Raw genomic sequence first — 19190 nt, 5'->3', positions numbered from 1 at the left:
AAGTGGGGCAGGAAAGAGGGCTGTATTAGTGGAGCCGGTGATAATGAATTGATTCTCTGTACTCAGAACAATTTCCCTGAGGGACTCCTATGGATAAGGAGATCTAGACACAAGCAAGAGCCACCTGTATGGAATTTCTAGGGGCAGAAGCTTGAGAAGTTTAGGAGGAGCAGGCAATGAAGATGGCCCCTCTCAATCTCACCTTCTACCCCACTCTCCATTGCCTTTAGGGAGGATTTGAATCTAGGTCAGAGTAGAGAAATATATCTTTTAGGCTCCTTCTGAATTTCCATTTGGTAATCCATTTTCTTGGACAGGGAGCCCCAGCTTCCAAGATGTTCAGCAAGTCTCATGTGAAATACTGAAGGTAATAGCTAAATTTAATATGATTAAATATAATCAAGTTAAAAAATAGTTTAATTAATAGGGTTCCAGGAAGGAGATGTTATTATGAACACTGACCTTTACAAAGTGGTATATTAAGTCTTAAGGAGGTAATTTAAAGGTAAAATATGGATGAGCAGAAGTGGAAGGGAAGGGAATTTAAGGTAAACACAGACAGAAGGAATGAAAGGGACAAATGCAACAAAAATACGGGACAAATACTGCTGTGTAGAAATGGTAGAATGAAGTTAGAAAGGTATGGTGGGGTCAAGCTCTGGGGCAAGAGGGTTAGAGCCAGGGCAAAGCCTCTATTGGCTTTTAATGCATGATCGAGACAGAAGTTCAAGCAAGCTAGGTGCTGAGGGCCAGAAACTATTCCTACATCAAAGTGTGTATTCTCTGGGGAATTTCCCTAGAAAGTCCTAAAATTCAAAAATCCATGCTATCCTTGGTGATCTCTGCCCGTCTTCAGAGGTGCTTTCTATTCCTATCCCTTTCAGCAGACTCATCAGCTCCTCAGTCATTGTAGAGAGGACTCTAAAGTGCATCATGACTCAAGCCAACCTTACCATCTTCCACCCTGCAGTTTTTGTCCTACTTGGCATCCCTGGGCTGGAGGCTTATCACACTTGGCTGTCAATACCCTTCTGCCTCATGTACATCACTGCAGTCCTGGGAAATAGCCTCCTGATGGTAGTCATCATCACAGAACGCAGCCTCCATGAGCCCATGTACTTCTTCCTCTCCATGCTGGCCATGACAGATATCATGCTGTCCACCACGACTGTGCCCAAGGCCCTAGCCATCTTCTGGCTCCACTCTCATGACATTGTCTTTGATGCCTGTGTCACTCAAGTCTTCTTTGTCCATATGATATTTGTGGGGGAGTCAGCCATCCTGTTGGCCATGGCCTTTGACCGCTTTGTGGCCATCCGTGCCCCTCTGAGATATACAGCAGTGCTAACATGGCCTGTTGTGAGAAGGATTGCTCTGGGCATTGTTACACGAAGTTTCTGCATCATCTTCCCAGTGATCTTCTTGCTGAAGCGCCTGCCCTTCTGCCAGACCAACATTGTCCCCCATTCCTATTGCGAGCATATTGGAGTGGCCCGCTTAGCCTGTGCTGACATCACTGTCAATGTCTGGTATGGCTTCTCGGTGCCCATTGTCATGGTCACCTTAGATGTGATCCTAATTGCTGTGTCCTACTTACTGATCCTCCGAGCTGTATTTTGTTTGCCCTCCCAGGATGCTAGGCACAAAGCCCTCAGCACTTGTGGATCCCACCTCTGTGTCATACTCATGTTTTATGTTCCATCCTTCTTCACCTTATTGACCCATCGCTTTGGACGTAACATTCCTCGACATGTCCATATACTGCTGGCCAATCTTTATGTGGTGGTACCACCGATGCTTAACCCCATTGTCTATGGTGTGAAGACTAAGCAGATCAGGGAGAATGTAGCCCATCAGTTCTATGAGATCAAGGCTTGGTGCTGTGCCTCCCCTCTAGGCTGATGGCTCCTCACATATCCCCACTCCCCTTTTAATCAAGGAAGCTAGGTGTGAAATGCAGAGATTTCCAGGACTGAAAGGGATTTTCCTCTTCTTCCTTCTCTTTCTCTTCCTTCTTCTCCATCTTTCCTTCCCCAACTTTTCTCTTCTTTGTCTTCTGTCTTCACTTCTTTGCCTTCTTCTGCAGTTTCTTTTCTTTTTTTTTTTCTGCTTTCTTCTCACCTTCCTCCCCACCAAAACCCAGAAATGATTACTAAGTGTACATGACTCTGATATGAGCATTTGGTATCTTCAGTAGACCAGATAAGTTCCAGAAGCACAGGGAGCTGGACACACAACATGAAGCGAGGACATGAACAAATGAATGAAAACTATTTTGTATTAAACATTTCAAGGAGGTTCAATTTTTCTTTTTTAATCCAAAGAGTGCATTGATTCTTTGTACAGAATCAAGTAGCTTTCATCTTAAGACAGGGAGCAAAGGCCCTGAGATCGGAGAGTGCCTGTTTGAGAAATAGTGAAGAGACTACTGTGGTTAGAGGAGAAGCAAGTAAAAGAGAAATAGACTATACTATACTATCAGGGAGGTAATAAGGGGTTGAGTGTGGAACCTAGAGACTTATTAAGACAAGGAACAGAGGGGCCCCCAAATCTGCAGACAAAGTAACAAGAAATGGGCCAGGGTACAGAAACAAAGCCATTCCCCAGAACAATGGGGCAGGGTATCTAAAAATAGCCTGAAAACTTTTTTAAAGTTGTCTTTCAGAAGCAGCTGGAGAAAACCATGCCCAGGGACATGCGCAGAACATTCACCTGTGACCGCTGTGTGGCCTTCCACCAGGGGCAGTGAGGGACTGCAGCCCCAGCTGGGGAATTGAATCCAGGGAGTGAGAGACTGCACAGGTGTGATACCCCATAATAAGTCCTGCTACGAATCCCAGAGGCCTCCAGGACAGGAGCCACCTTGGAAAGCTGCTGCGTGAGCAATGTAGTTAACATATCCCCGCCTGTGTCTATGAATAAACATGAATCTTTTCCCACCCAAGAACTTTTAAAAACTCAGGCCTGTCTTTTGTTCTATGAGACAGGGGTAAGCATTACTCTAGGCCATCCATGTCTCTGCTTACAAGCCTCTTCAATAAAGCTTTGCTTTTGTGGAAAACTATGTGCCTTACCTGCTCATTCTTGACCAATGAGAGACAAAAACCTTATTCCAGTAACAATCTCACTTGTAAAATGGCAAAATTTTTTTTTAAAATAATTTTTATTGAGCTTTAAGTGAATGTTTACAAATCAAGTCAGTCTGTCACATATAAGCTTATATACACCTTACTCCATACTCCCACTTACTCTCCCCCTAATGAGTCAGCCCTTCCAGTCTCTCCTTTCGTGACAATTTTGCCAGTTTCTAACCCTCTCTACCCTTTTATCTCCCCTCCAGACAGGAGATGCCGACACAGTCTCAAGTGTCCACCTGATACAAGTAGCTCACTCTTCATCAGCATCTTTCTCCTACAAAATGGCAAATGTTTTTAAAGAAAAGCCATGCCTATTGTTAGGCCATCTGAAAGACTCTTGCTTGTTCTTTAAATTTCGGTTCAAGAACTGCCTTCCCTACCTTTCCTTATCTTCTCAGGCTAGCCAAGCCTCCTATCTTTGTACATCTATTGCATCTTATACAAATCTCCAAATGTGTGAAATAAATTGTAATGGGTTGTTCATTTATCTGTACCCTCAATCGATTGTAAACTCCTTGAAATCAGAAAAGCATGTGTCATTCATATTTATATGCTGTGTGTATTACAAAATGCCTGGTACATAATAACTAGTTAAAAAAAATGAATGAAAGAACAAATTAGAGCATAATTGTCTTCCTGAAGTCAGAACATGACACTCAAACAAATTAAATTAGTCCACAGAACCAGTTATCAATAAATCAGCCCCCCACAAAGGCTGTTTGACACCATGGAGGCAAATCAGCTTATTTCTCATCCCTTTACTTGTAATGCAGAAACCAGAGAATAGAAAGAGTAGGAGGAAACAGGGTCCTCTTGATTCTCCTGCCTGGCTTCTGACTAGCCCCAGGGAATTACAGCATACTTTTTATGGGCAGGTTAGCAAAACTGAAGTAATTTCTTGGGGTTTACAGTCTTGACTGTCATTCATGCTTTTCCTGAAAAGGTCTTGCACAATCATTTTCTAAATCACCACCTATAGTAATGAGTTCTACATTTCTCTCTCCAGCCCAGAAAGATCTTTGGAGTTTTAGACTTATAAATCCACCTATCAAATGGATAACAAAATCTCCTCCAAAATATGTAACTCCCACTCCAACCAACTTTTCTTCCTGTGTTCCTTTTTTTTTTTCTGAAAACTATGTTATGATGATCCCATCAACTTCAGTAAACTGGAAATTCTGGAATATTTCTTAACTCCTTCCTCTCAGATGTGTTCCTCAGCAAGTAAATGATTTAGACGCTTATTGATTGTACCACTAAATGGTTAAGTGGGTGGTATTTGGAATCATATCAGGATCAAGTCATGTCTCCATCATTTTCTACCTGTGTGAACTTGTGAAATTTAACATTTTTAGTCCTCAATTTTTCCATCTGTAAAACAGAGATAATGGTAGTGCCTCACAGGGTTGTTGAGAAGATTAAATGAAATAAACCATATATTGTATAGCACTTAATACAATCCTTAGTTCATAGTATCTGAGAAATATTAATGCCAAATTATTAGTATTGTTAGTATTCTTTTTTCAACATTGCCCGTAACAGTTACTTATACCCTTATCATCTTTCATTTCAGATATTTTGTTAGCTTCTGAACTGATTTCAATCTTTTACACTTTAAACCATAAATAGACTCTAAGTTAAGTATTCTAAAAGGCAGAGCTGACCATGCTACTTCTTCATCAGATACTTTGGAGGATTCTTCATTACTTACAGAAGTGTTTTCTTCAAAATATTCTGTAGAAATAGATATCAGGTATCAATGGATGTTTTATTAAAAAGTTCCATGGTCAAATAAGCATGGAAAATGCTGACACTCTATGAGTCATGCACATGACTGTCCAGGAGAAGGCTAGAATTTGCAGCATTCCTCGCACTTATGTGTCCATAGATATCTGTATCTATGACCATATATTTTTTTACACCTCTAAAAAATCCTAGTGTTCCATTAGCCACAGTTTGGCAATCACAGGACTATAAAATAAATTCTAGGTTGAGCATTAATAATCTGGCCCTAAATTGGAAACTCTGGTGGTGTAGTGGTTAAGAGCTACAGCTGCTAACCAAAAGGTCGGCAGTTTGAATCCACGAGGTGCTCTTTGGAAACTCTATAGGGCAGTTCTACTCTGTCCTATAGGGCCACTATGAGTAAGAATCAACTCAACCGCAATGGGTTTGGTTTGGCTCTAAATTGCTTTTCCAGTATTGTATCAAAACACACCACCTAATAATAATAGTAATAATAATAACAGCTGTTAGCTGTTGTTGTTAGGTGCCTTCGAGTTGGTTCCAATTCATGGTGACCCTATAGGACAGGTTAGAACTGCCCCATAGGGTTTTCAAGGAGCGGCTGGTTGATTGGAACTGCTGACCTTTTGGTTAGCAGCCGAGCTCTTAACCAACAACCCACCATGGCTCCAATAATAATAGCAGCAGCATCTATGAATACATCATAAGATTATTCCATGCTAGGGACGATGTTAAAGGCTCTGCTGCATTATCTCACTTAATCCTCATAAAATCTCATAACGTAGTCATGTTATTATCTCTATTTTATACACAGGTGAACCCAAGACTCAGAGAAGATAAACAATCAAGTTTGTGCATCTCCCAAATGGTAGAGTACCGATGTCAACTCCTCTTTGAAGTCTGTATCAATTCCCCCAAGTCAGAAGTTATCACCTTATCATCTATCTGGTTCTCCACAGTACTGACACCTATGGTCTTAACTGATTATTAATTATTGTATTTATGAACCCACCAGAATGTGAGTTCTGTGAGGGCAGAGAGTGTCTTTTTCTTTGTTATAGTTTCAGCATCTAGCGTAAAGTTCAATATGCACATTTAAAGATCAATTAATTTATAATATTGGTGAGATGGTTGACCTCTGGATCCTTCAATTGTTAAATATTATCCAATTGTATGACTGAAAATTACTTGGGGACACACACATCCCACACTTAGCTCATTCTTCGGCTCTACTATTTCTTCTATCTCGTCACGGGTTTCTATGTACATTGAAGTCTAGCAGGTATGGGCTGGACTTTAATATCGTAGGTATTGACTAGCAGCAATCTCAAGCCACTCTGAGTCCATAGGTTAGCCAGATGTACAGTTATTGACAGATGCAGTATGTACAGAGAGCTTCAGGAAGGACATTGTCTACCTTGTCTGGTTCCCTAGTTAGTGGTCCGTGGAGACTGGTTCTGCTGGGGTCTACTTCTGTCTAATTAAACCAGACACTCCCTAAAGACCTGGTGGGGTAGAAATTTTCACTTCACCCACAGGGATTCCTGAGGGTGAGGTACAAACACTGTCACATTTTATTCCAAGTTCTCTGCATCTGGCAGTTTCTTTTACACGTTGGGAAAGAACTTTCTCTTTCACTGGGGTTAGTTTCTGGGCAGGGATTTGGTTCATGGGATTTTTTTGGAGTTTCATGGAATAAACCCAAGGAACTGTTGTTCTGGTAGGTCAGGAGAGAATTTCTAACATAGCTCATGACTATCTGTGACAAATTAATTTTGTTCTGCTACCAATATCTTTCTCCTTTATCATCAGGGGAAACCTCTTACCCGAGACCTACAGAATCACTTTACTGGGCCAGCTCAATCAATTGTTCTGTTTTACTCTTGGCACCAGGAATCCTTCTTTCAAATAGTCTTGATCCCTTGTGGGCCTGAGACCACTTTAAAGTGATAAAGGCCACTCTGGCAGATAAACATTTAGAGAATTCAGTTGTGTAACATAGAGCTGCATGTGAGACAGACAGCATGGAACCCTAAGCCTGTATCAAAGGTAGACATTTTTCCTTTTGATCCAGATACGTAGCTCCCAGGAAACCCATTCAGCATAGTTTTACAATCGTCCTCCTTTCCAGTACCTACGTAACACACATTATAATCACTTCCTCATAAGAAATAGTGCTGAAGGAAACATTATCAGGGGAGTAGGGATAAATCAGCTTGCTACTGGAAACTCATTTTTTTTTGGCCTTACTTCCTTCCCATCTTATTCTTTTAAGCATATGGAATCTCAGGATTTTCTTTTTTTTTTATCCATAAGCATTGAAGAATTATGCTTTGCTTAGACATCCTGTCTCTTAGATCCCCCTTCCATTCTCCATGTCCAGCATCAATTCCTAAGGCAAATGCCTAAGATTGCATACATAGGGATGACAGCTTCGTATGTGCTAGACACTGTTCTAAGGCTGTACATATATTAACTAATTTAATCTCACAACAGCCCTATTAAGGAGATATTGCTATTACCTTCAATTTTACATATAGTCTATTTATCCAAAGCTAACCAGCTGGCATTGAGTAGATTCTGATTCATAGAGACCCTGTAGGACAGAGTAAATTGCCACATCTTTCTCTAGCAAATTGCCACATCTTTCTCCTGTGGAGCAGCTGGTGGGTTTGAACTGCCAACCTTTTAGTGAGCAGTCAAGTGCTTTAACCACCATGCCACCAAGGCTCCTAGTCTGTATATCAACCAGGCAAAGATTCTAAGACGATAAGGAGGGTGTAGTTTATCATCAAGTTGATCTCACCAACATATAAAGAAAGATAGAGGGCTGGAAGGTGGGACCATTTCTTTTTCAAAATGGCAGAGCTGCTCCACTGCCTAGTTGACAATCAACTATGACTTTATTCCTGAAGTGGGGAGTCCCAAATAATCCCTTAATTCCATGGAACCATTTTAATACTATTCAACCAAGATTGGATGTATCCTTTCATGATGCAACCTTAAAGCACCTGTGACTTTAAAAATATAGTGTCAACCAGGATTTTGCCCTAAACTTTCTTGAAATTCCTGAAAATGGGTTTTTCCTCTGACCTATTCTTTGCCTATGTTTAATTCTTTCCAAATTAATGTAATGGGACACAGATTTTTGTGTGTATGTTTACAGATTTTTCCATTTGGCAAAAAATTCAGTTTTTGCCTGCTCAGTTTCCCCCTTTTCTATCACAATCTGAGGAGAATTCTTTTTTTTTTATGTTTGTGAAAATTGTTCTTTGATCTTTTGTAAAACGGAGTGAGGCAAAAAAGTCAAAACACTGATTTACCAAATTAACCATTGAGAATGACAGAAGTTGGGAAAAGTAGAATAAAAACATCATGGACTAGGGGTAGGAGATTTTTGCCTATAGATATGAAGAGAAGAGTGCTAGAATTGCTTTGACAAAAAAGTACTTTAATATGTGTTGCTGCAAACTATATGTTTTGTTTCCTTCCATGGATTTTGATAAATGGTGGCAGAGTGTTTTAGTTATTTGAAACTCATGTCTGGTTGTTGGACTATGGTTCTCTGACCACAACACTAATACAAGCCTGGCTCTTATGAGTCCTGGGTTTGTTGAGGTTTACTTTTGAGAGCTTCTGTCCAGGAATTTGGACTTAGGTGTGATGCTTAGCTGTACCTTGGAGTAACATTATCATTCTAGATCTGAAACAAAAACATTATCTCATCATTACTGCTGGACTGCAGTAAGCATGGAAAAAAAATTATGACAAACTTGAGCCTTTTTCATATATTATTTATTTATTTTGTTGTTGTTGAGAATACACACAGCAAAACATTCACCAATTCAACCGTTTCTACATGTACAATTCAGTGACACTGATTGTATTCTTCAGTAGTGCAACCATTCGCACTCTCCTTTTCTGAGTTGTTTCTTCCCCACTAACATAAACTCATTGCTCCCTAAGGTTTCTATCTAATCTTTTGAGTTGCTGTTGTCACTTTGATCCCATATAGAATTCTTAAGAGAGCTTAATGCTCAAGGCAGACATTTTTTAACTAGTTAAGCTAAACTATTGTTTGGTTTTAAGTAAACTACAGGAAATATTTTTGGTTTAAGGTTTAAAGATTATCTCAGGGCATTTGTTTCAGGTGTTCATCCAGCCTGCATGGCTCCAGGAAGTCTGGAGTCCAAGAGAATTTGAAATTCTAGACAAACTTGAGTCTTGATGACCCTTATGATAATATCTAAAGACCAAACAGATAATATAGAGAAAATTCTAAAATCAGAGATGTAAAATTTGGGAGTATTCAAATTGTATGTACAACCAGAAACTCAAATTCACGCAGTGCTGTGAGAATTCACTAAATTGAAGATATTTGAAAATCTCCCTTAGCCAGTAGCAACTGGAAATTAGTTTTTATTCTAATATCCACAGACCTCATTTCTTAAGAAATAAATGGTGCAGAAGTACTTATATTAAAGCCAGTAAAATTTCTCCCTGCGTATATGTCTATATCCTAATTAATCAACTAAAAAAAAAAAAACCTATTGCCGTCGAGTCAATTCTAACTCATAGCAACCCTATAGGACAGAGTAGAACTGCTCCATAGGGTTTCCAAGGCTGTAATTGTTACAGAAGCAGGTTGCTACATCTTTCTCCCACAGAGAGGCTGGTGGGCTCAACTGCAGGCTTTTTGATTAGCAGCTGAGTGCTTAGACCACTGCACCACCAGGGCTCCTTTAGAAATGATAAATTTCCCTTTGTGAAAGATAAACATTTAGTTTATTTGCACTACTGTCTCCTTCCCTCCCACTGTCTCAATTTTTAAGAGTTGTATTATTTTCCATTCTTTTAAATCTCAAACAAAACAAAACAAAAAACAAAAAAACCCAAACAAACAAACAAAAAACTTTAGGCAGTGCCTTTTTATTTCTCTGCATGTAAGACAAAGATATTAGGTTACATTTCTTCCCCTTGACCTCCATTTCTTTTCCACTTCTCAAATTCTTATCCCTACCTTTACATTTTCAAGGTGGACAGTATTTACATCATACAGTTAGGTCTTCTGTACTGTGTCTATAGGCTGATTATAAAAGTGGGAAATCAAGAATTAGACATCTTATTATAATTATTTAACATTGTTTACTACAGGGGCAAATGGTGTGCTGGATTTCTGTTTTCTTCTTTTAGGGTCCAATGCCACAACTCCTGAACAACTTGATGCTCCTGGCATCAGTATCAACTGCATTTTCTTTTTCTACACACTGTCAATGGATCAAAATCATGTCACTTTTAAAAGATTGCTTTATAAGTGCATCATGGCTTTTTTTTTTTTTTTTTAATACAATTCTTTCATATTACCCTGGATTTCTAAAGGAGCCCTGAAGGCGCAAATGGTTAAGTAATGGGCTGCTAGCTGAAAGGCTGGTGGTTCCAACTTACCCAGCTGCTCTGTGGGAGAAGGACCTGGTGATCTGCTTCAGTAGGGATTATTAAAAGAACAAAACCAAACTTTGTTACCCTTGAGTCTATTCTAACTCTGTCCAGAACACCGCCACATCTTTCTCCTGCAAAGGGCTGGTGTGCTTGAACCACTGACCTCTCAGTTAGCAGCCAAATGCTTTAACCACTGCATCACCAAAGCTCCTCTGTTCTACACAGGGTCGCTATGAGTCTTAACTGACTTGACAACATCTAACAACAACCACCCTAGATTTCTAATTGCTTTTCTTTGTCTCGTTGCCCAGTTTCTTAGCCATTTTAGCTATCCAGTTCATCCTTCCCACGGAAGTTTCAAACATTCCTCATTATGTAACAGAAATCAATTTCTGAAAACTTATTAAAAAAAACAAAACCCAGTGAATATTCTGTATAATCAGAACCTGTATTCCATTATTTTAAATGGAAATAATAATAATATTTTGCCAGCCCATCCAATAACTTGACCAATTTCTCCAAATATTACTAACAGTTTTAAATACCTACAGGAACTTTGGGTGATGTTAGGCAATGAGTGATAATTGAGGATTTTTTTTTTTGTTTATTTTTAAATTTTGCACACTAGTGAATGATTCAGCAGGCTGGGATCTCACTTAGGTAATATGGGGCAAGATGGGATTTTTAATAATGACATTATTTAACGGTTTGAATTTGCCTCTTGGCAACTCAATTCTGGGGTGAATGGATCTGGTTAACTTGGTTATGCCTTATTTTAATTTAAATTTTTTCCTAAATAGCCTGTGGTTTTTATTTTTACTTCTTTATTTGACCCAAAATTATTCAGGAAAGAGATTTTTAGTTTCTGGGGTGCTAGATTTTTAATACAGATTACAAATAGTTTTCTTTTTTTAGTTGGTATTGCCAAAGTAAGTGGCTTGTTCTTAAAATTTTTGATCTGCTCTACTAAATTGATACAATACATTATTTTAAGTCATTGAGAATCCTTGTAAGTATCGGTCAAATGTATCACATGTTTATTTAGAATCATCCATTTCTCCCATCACTACTTATTACATTGCCTTACTTTTTACTGCACAAGTACTTAACTATTTTTTTCAATTTTAATACCTTGATTTTTAACTATTTAGAAAACTGTTGTTGCTTAAAATTGATTTTGAGACTTTTATAACCTTTTTTTAGCATTCATAATTTCATTTATTTGTGGAAAAACCGAATTAGATAGTATGACATGAAGTAATTTGTCTATTTGAAGAGTAAACTGGGATGTAGGAATGAGTTGATGAGAAGGTTAGTTGACCAGCCAGTATGTAAATCTCCACATTGCTTTGTTGTTTACATAGCGTTATGAATACAGTGTTGCCAGGTGGAAACCCCAGGTTCTGCTCGGTGTGACTCGTTACAGCCAATAAACAGAGGCAGAGGTTGGAGAAGAAAGGCGCCTTTATTTTGTTGCACCAGGAAAGGAGCAATCAGGACTGCTGCCTCTAAGACTGCTTGCTGGCAGCTTGGGGAGGTGGGCTTTTATAGACAACAGACAAGGAAATAATGCAAGGTCATGATGAATATTCAGGATTGACCTTCATATAGGAACTCAGAACTTGGGAATGACTAGACATTTTCTTTAGACAAGGGTTTGATTCTCCGGGATGGGGGAAGACTTAGCATGTTAAGTCTCTACCTAGAGGTGAGTTAAGGTCATCTCTGCCCCATTCTGTGGTTATCTTGTGAAGGACAATTTCAGAAGAATGTGTGACCTAGTCTGTTCGGTGTAGGAGGATAAGCTAGAGCAGGTGTCTCTTAGAAGGGCTGGGCTCTGAGGCTGCCTGACTCAATAATACTTCGCATTAGGTGATAGAACTTTGTTTCATTGTGAAAAATGGATCTAAAAAGAAAGCCAACTACTAGTGCTAGTAATGAAAGACATCTAGGTGATGGTTATTATAAAATGTAGTAGCTAAGAACTATGATGTAAATAAGTCTACTATGTGCTCTTTGCACTGGGTAAAATACCTAAGTGGAAGATTTCCTAGTAGGACATGAATGAAAAATTGCCTACTTAAATTTAACAGAATAAATAAAAGGTGCTTTTAGCATTTGAACTAAGTATGCATGCGCTTGCGCACATACACACAAGAACAAGTTTCTCAGTGTTCTTTGAATATGACGACCATATTACAACTGGAAGAAAAAAAAAAAAAACAGTTGACTAATTTTCAAATATGTTTCCTGGGGACTAGCAGTAGTTTCTCTCAAATTAAGAGTAAAGACACAAGGCCGCAAAGTGACAATTTTTAGCGCCAGAGAGACTTTAAACTTCAGAGAAGGTGAATGACATTACAAGTCAGAGAATCTGCCAGTCTAGTTCTATGGAGTTGTATCATTTTTGATAAATGGGAAAAATATAGATTTATGCAAAGTAGATTTTAAAAGTTACATCTCTTTTAAAAATTCTTTAGTACTGCATTTTACAATCCTATGAAAAATAAAATTGCTGGTTTATAATAAAATGCTCTAAGTTTCAGAGATATGAAAAAACTAAAAAGAACTGAAAACTGTTTATGTAAATTGAGGTTACAGAAATGAGAATTAAAAGTCTCTTGGAGAAAGGAATGGGGAAATTCAGTGCGTATTCTCACTAACACATTAGAAAATCGTTTTGTAGGTAGCCCATATTGACTTGCAATTCTAAATTGCCACCTGGTACCTTTTATCAACACTAAACCATACCTGAGACAAGGCATTTGAACGGACAATGTGCCAGTGGAAAGAGAATAACTTCTTTCCTTGATAAACAAGCTTCACTATCACTCAGAAAGCGAGTTCTTTGATGGCTTGGGAAGCCGTGTTGGCTAAGTCTTCTATCCTGACTTGAAGAGACTCACTGCTCATGAACAACAACTCTCCAATTTCCTTATTTTCAAGCTGTAACTGGGCTAGTTTTCCCAGACTTTCAAAGCTTGTCATCATCCACGTGAACTGTTTAACTCATCACTTCTCCCATTTCACAGATTCTGTCAATTTGACTTTCAATTTTTGCAGAGACTGTTGAACTTTCATGACTGATTTATCATCCACTGCTATTTTTTAAGTAACCATCAACTGTAACATCTGTGTCCTGTACTTGCTCATGATGAGTTCCAAAGCATCCTGGTGTTCCTCCAAGGAAACGCATAGCTCTCTCTTTTCCTGCTGCAGTGTCTAAACTGTGTGCTCTCTTGGAACAGCAGAATGTGAGGCTTGTATTTGGACATGTCCCTTCATATTGGATGCATCCTCTTGATACTGGTCTGGAAGTGTTGACCCCACCTCCAGCATAGCTTGCCAGGGCAGCTATGCGGACTGATCTTGGTGGCCGCAGGGTCTTCTTGCACTCTCCCCAGCAGCTTCTTGGAGTCTGGCAGGATCTTTTCGATGGTTCGGGCCATAAGGGCTGCATGATCCCACCTGTCCATGCTGCTCACCACTTTTATAAACATTTTCATGAAATTTGAGTAAAATCATTTGCACAATCTTAAAGTCAGTTATGTATTTCAGGATGGTATAGTTCTACCCTTTTTATTTGGTTTCCTAAATAACAAGTCAATTCATATCTAATCTAATATTATGATGGGAAATATACCAAAAAAAACACCAAACCCAGTGCCGTCGAGTCGATTCAGACTTCTAGCGACCCTATAGGACAGAGTAGAACTGCCCCACAGAGTTTCCAAGGAGATCCTGGTGGATTCAAACTGCCGACTCTTTGGTTAGGAGCTCTAGCACTTAACCACTAAGCCACCAGGGTTTCCGATGGGAAATATAAGGAATAATAAAACATCAAGGCGATCTACACTCGTTTAAATGTTGCAACTGGAAACATTGGAATTTCTTATGCATTAAACCTAGACACTTTCACTCTCAACAACCCGTGAGTGTGTGAATAGTTTCTAGCATTATTTGAGAACCCACTATATGCTGAGCACTATACCAGGCAGCTTACATAACGTATTTAATTATTGCAAGGAAAGTGTGAATAGTTCAGTTTCACAGATCAGACTGAATTTCTGAAGCATGAAAAACTTGCCCATTGTCAATAAAGTTGGAAGCCCCAGATTTGAACCTAGGGAAGGCTTCCCAGTTGATAAATATTCTATCTGTGAGTTGAAATATCAGTAGGAATTTAACAAACATCTAGGTAGAAAACTATGTTCCAAACTGGATTGGAGGAAGGGAAGGGGAGGGTGGTAGATCATGAAGGGCCCTATGTGTGTCCCAAAGGGGTGAAGTTGTCACAGAACAGCTGCAGATAGGGAAGGCTGGGAAAAGCGTTTAAACATTCAGCTTTTAGTGGAACTTGTAGCTGGCTCTGCCCATTGACTCTTATCTTCTTTAGGCTTCACAGAGAAACTCCAAAGCAGGCATGTTTGGTGCTAACCTTACTACCTTCCACCCTGCTGTGTTCATCCTGCTTGGCATCCCAGGACTGGAACATTACCACACCTGGCTTTCCATCCCCTTCTGCCTCGTGTACATCATAGCACTCCTGGGAAATGGAGCCCTCATCCTTGTTGTCCTCCATGAATGCACCCTTCATGGACCCATGTATGTCTTCCTATCCATGCTGGCTGGCACTGACATCCTGCTGTCCACCACCACTGTGCCCAAAGCCCTGGCTATTTTCTGGTTCCATGGTGGAGAGATCACCTTTGATGCCTGCATCACTCAAATGTTTTTCATCCATGTTGCCTTTGTGGCTGAGTCAGGAATCCTGCTGGCCATGGCATTTGACCGCTATGTGGCCATTTGTACTCCATTAAGATACACAACTATCTTAACTCCTATGGCAATTGGAAGGATGACTCTGGCCATTTGGGGACGGAGCATTGGGACCATTTTTCCTACCATATTCCTACTAAAGAGGCTTCCATATTGTCAGACCAACATCATTCCCCACGCATACTGTGAACACATTGGGGTGGCCGGATTGGCCTGTGCTGACATCACTGTTAATATCTGGTATGGATTCTCAGTGCCAATGGCATTGGTTTTGGTAGATGTTGCACTCACTGGTGTTTCTTACACTTTGATCCTCCAAGCTGTGTTTAGACTTCCTTCCCAGGATGCTCGGCATAAGGCTCTCGATACCTGTGGTTCCCACATTGGAGTCATTCTCCTTTTCTTTATTCCATCTTTTTTTACGTTCCTGACCCACTGCTTTGGCAAGAATATCCCCCACCATGTCCACATCCTCCTGGCAAACCTGTATGTGTTAGTTCCCCCCATGCTTAACCCCATCATCTATGGGGCAAAGACCAAGCAAATCAGGGACAGTATGGCTCACATGTTATCTTTTGGGAGGAAGTCTTGAGAGAGCTCATGGTGTCTTCCAGAAGGGGAAAAGAGAGCTTGCCATCTAAGTTTTCAGGTTTAAGCATTATAATGTGTTGCAGCAAAAAGCATGTGGACTTTGGAATAAAATGCATCTGATCTCAAATTCTGGCTCTCTTACTTTCTGATTTTAATCATGGGTAGGTTCCTACATTTTGGAAATTTAGTCCTAACCTGTAAAATGGAATGAGTCATTACTGTCCTGTAAGGTTTTTTTTTAAGGATTAAATTAAATATGTAAACTACTTAGCACACTCAATGGGGTCCCACTGAGCTATAATTCTAACTTGAAGTTTATTGCCTAAGGAAGATGTCTTAGATGTGATGTATACTGAGACGTCAGTATTTTCAGGGACTCCTCTGCCTTCTTCTGCTTACCTCCCAAGACAGTATGATGACCATCATCATCTTCAACATCATTACTATCATCACTGTGAGTTTACTGTATAAAACCAAATTAGGTAATAAGTATAAAATAGTGATTTTTTTTAAAACACTAAGCTATTGAAAGAGATTAAGGTTGGTATCAATCACTTCTACATAAGAAACTATTCTCAATGTTACATTAAAAAAGTCTCATTACTCAGTGTCTTAGTTATCTAATGCTGCTATAATAGAAATACCAGAAATGGATGGCTTTAAGAAAGAGAATTTTATTAACTCACAGTGTAGGAGGCTAGAAGTCTGAATTTAGGGTGCCAGCTCCAGGGAAAGGCTTTCTGTCGGCCCCTTGGGAACATCATTGCAGTCAATCTTTCCCCTGGTGTAGGGAGCTTCTTAGTGCAGGGACCTTGGGTCCAAAGGACAGGCTCCCGTGGTGGTTCTTTCTTGGTGGCATGAGATTCCCCCTGTCTCTCTGCTCTCTTCTCTTTTTTATATCTCAAAAGAGATTGGCTCAAGATATAATCTAATCTTGTAGATTGAGTCCTGCCTCATTAACATCATAGTGGTAAGAGTTATGACATTTAGAAAAATCACATCAGATGACAAAATGGTGGATAATCACACAATACTGGGAATCGTGGCCTAGCAAAGTTGACACACATTTTTTGGGAACACAAATTCAATCCATAACACTCAGCTTAGAAATGGAGTGAGCAACACAGATATAGGCATTGCCCTTGGAAAACTAGATGTATGAGTTGGACACATGAATAATGAGCAAATTATGGGAGAGTGGGGGGGAGTCACGTCAATATTAAAAAAAAAATATCATAAATCATTCAGATGTTAGACAGTAAGCTTATACCCTTTTCTCTCTTCTGTAAATGTACATTTCCCTAACTATAACCAGTTATGACTTTAAATACCATGACTTTTAATTTAAATTTTTAATTTAAATTACGATGACTTTTGAAATGATATCTCTAGCTTAAACTTTTCCCTTGAGATCTACATGTATGTATTCAACTGCTTCATTTTTTTAAACTGTGCTTTAGGTGAAAGTTTACAGATGAAATTAGTTTCTCATTCAAAATTTTATCTATCTCTTGTTGCATGACATTTGTTGAAATTCCTGCAATATGTCAATGTCCCCCTTTCCACCCTGATATCCCCTTTTCCATTCACTCAGTTTTCCTGTCCCTTCCTGCCTTCTTGGCTTTGCATTTTGGCAGGTGTTGCCCATTTGGTCTCATATACTTGATTGATCTAAGAAACACAGTCCTCACCTGTGCTATTGTTTGTTTTCTAGGCTGTCTAATCTTTGGCTTTCTCAGGTTGGAAGGCACTCAAAATATGACTAGGGAAGAGCTGCCTCCTCAAAGTAGAGTTGACCTTAATGATGTGGATGGAGTCAAGCTTTTGGCACCTCCATTTGCTGATGTGGCACAACTCAAAGTGAGAGTAGCTGCAAATATCCATTAATAATCAGAATGTGGAATGTTCGAAGTATGAATCTAGGAAAATTGGAAATTGTCAAAAATGCAATAGAAAGCATAAACATTGATATCCTAGGCATTAGTGAGCTGAAGTGGACTTTTGTTGTTTTGTTAGATGCCATGGAGTTAGTTCCGACTCATAATGGCCCTGTGTACAACAGAACAAAACACTGCCTGGTCCTGTGCCATTCTCACAATCGTTATCCTTGAGCCCATTGTTGCAGCCACTGTGTCAATTCATCTTTTTTCACTAACCTTTTGGTTAGCAGCCAAACTCTTAACTACTGCACCACCAACCAGCACCTGTGGTGAAATAGACCGTATTGGCAATTTTGAATCAATCATATGGTCTACTATGTCCACTGGAATGACAAATTAAAGAGGAATGGTGTCACGTTCATCTTCAAAAAGAACATTTCAAGATGCATCTCAAAGTACAATGCTGTCAGTGATAGGATAATATTCAGTGATAGGTTATACACCTGTGAGGAACACAAGGTAATACCACTATTCAAATTTATGCACCAACCAGTAAGGCCAAAGATGAAGAAACTGAAGACTTTTACTAACTTCTGCAGTCTGAAACTGATCAAACGTGCAACCAAGATGCATTGATAACTACTGGCAATTGGAATGCTAAAGTTGGAAACTAAGAAGAAGGATTTGTGTTTGGAAAATACGGCCTTGGTGATAGAAACGATGCTGGAGATTGCATGATAGAATTTTCCAAGTCCAATTACTTATTCATTGCAAATACCTTTTTTCGACAACATAAACGGCAACTGTATAGTGTTGCTATGATTTGGAATCGACTCGATGCCAACGGGTTTGAGTTATACATGTGGACCTCACCAGATGGACTATACAGTAATTAAATTGACTATATCTGTGGAAAGAGACAATGAAAAAGCTCAATATCATCAGAACAAGGCCAGGGGCTGACTATGGAATTGAACATCAATTGCTCACATGCAAGTTCAAGTTGAAGCTGAAGAAAATTAGAACAAGCCCACGAGAGCCAGAGTACAACCTTTAGTATATCCCACCTGCATTTAGAGACCATCTCAAGAACAGATTTGATGCATCGAACGCTAATGACTGAAGACCAGATGAATTGTGGAAGAACATCAAGGACATCATTCATGAAGAAAGCAAAGGTCATTAAAAAGACAGGAAAGAAAGAAAAGACCAAAATGGAGGTCAGATAATTATTCTTGAGTGCAGAATAGCTAAATCAAAAGGAAAAAAATGGTGAAGTAGAAGAACTGAACAGAAGGTTTCAAAGGATGCCTCAAGAAGACAAAGTAAAGTATTATAATGAAATGTGGAAAGACTTGCAGATAGAAAACAAAATAGGAAGAACACGCTCGGCATTTCTCAAGATGAAAGAACTGAAGAAAAAATTCCATCTTTGAGTTCCAATATTGGGGGTTTCTATGGGAAAAATATAGAAAGATACAGGAAGAATCAAAAGAAGATAGAAGGAATACAGAGTCACTGTACTAAAAAGAATTGGTCGACGTTCAATCAGTTCAGGATGTAGCATATGATCAAGACCCTATGGCACTGAAGGAAGATGTCCAAGCTGCACTGAAGG

At 39.3% G+C, this 19190-nt stretch overlaps 3 protein-coding genes and 1 pseudogene across 3 annotated transcripts in view; 3 read left to right on the top strand and 1 right to left on the bottom strand.

Annotated features, from left to right (window-relative positions):
- FHIP1B (FHF complex subunit HOOK interacting protein 1B) overlaps window positions 1–5749 on the top strand; it is a 72133-nt gene extending 66384 nt beyond the window's left edge. The window contains exon 12 of the mRNA XM_049890206.1: window positions 5698–5749. Coding sequence (XP_049746163.1) covers window positions 5698–5723 — 26 coding nt within the window. The 3' untranslated portion in view covers window positions 5724–5749. The remainder of the gene's footprint in view (window positions 1–5697) is intronic.
- On the top strand, window positions 934–1902 carry LOC126079282 (olfactory receptor 52B2). Its single transcript, XM_049890209.1, has one exon. It carries the CDS (start codon window positions 934–936, stop codon window positions 1900–1902), a length of 969 nt encoding a protein of 322 aa, XP_049746166.1.
- A 7405-nt stretch (window positions 5750–13154) lies between the features above and the next one.
- LOC126080073 (suppressor of IKBKE 1-like) lies at window positions 13155–13771 on the bottom strand (annotated as a pseudogene).
- A 965-nt stretch (window positions 13772–14736) lies between these two features.
- On the top strand, window positions 14737–15693 carry LOC126079286 (olfactory receptor 52B2-like). Its single transcript, XM_049890214.1, has one exon. It carries the CDS (start codon window positions 14746–14748, stop codon window positions 15691–15693), a length of 948 nt encoding a protein of 315 aa, XP_049746171.1. The 5' UTR covers window positions 14737–14745.
- The last annotated feature ends 3497 nt before the right edge of the window (window positions 15694–19190 follow it).

The sequence above is a fragment of the Elephas maximus genome, chromosome 7, assembly GCF_024166365.1.
Source record: "Elephas maximus indicus isolate mEleMax1 chromosome 7, mEleMax1 primary haplotype, whole genome shotgun sequence".
Lineage (NCBI taxonomy): Eukaryota > Metazoa > Chordata > Mammalia > Proboscidea > Elephantidae > Elephas > Elephas maximus.
The sequence above is the reverse complement of the archived record's forward strand: the minus strand, read 5'-3'. Positions and strand labels throughout refer to the sequence as shown.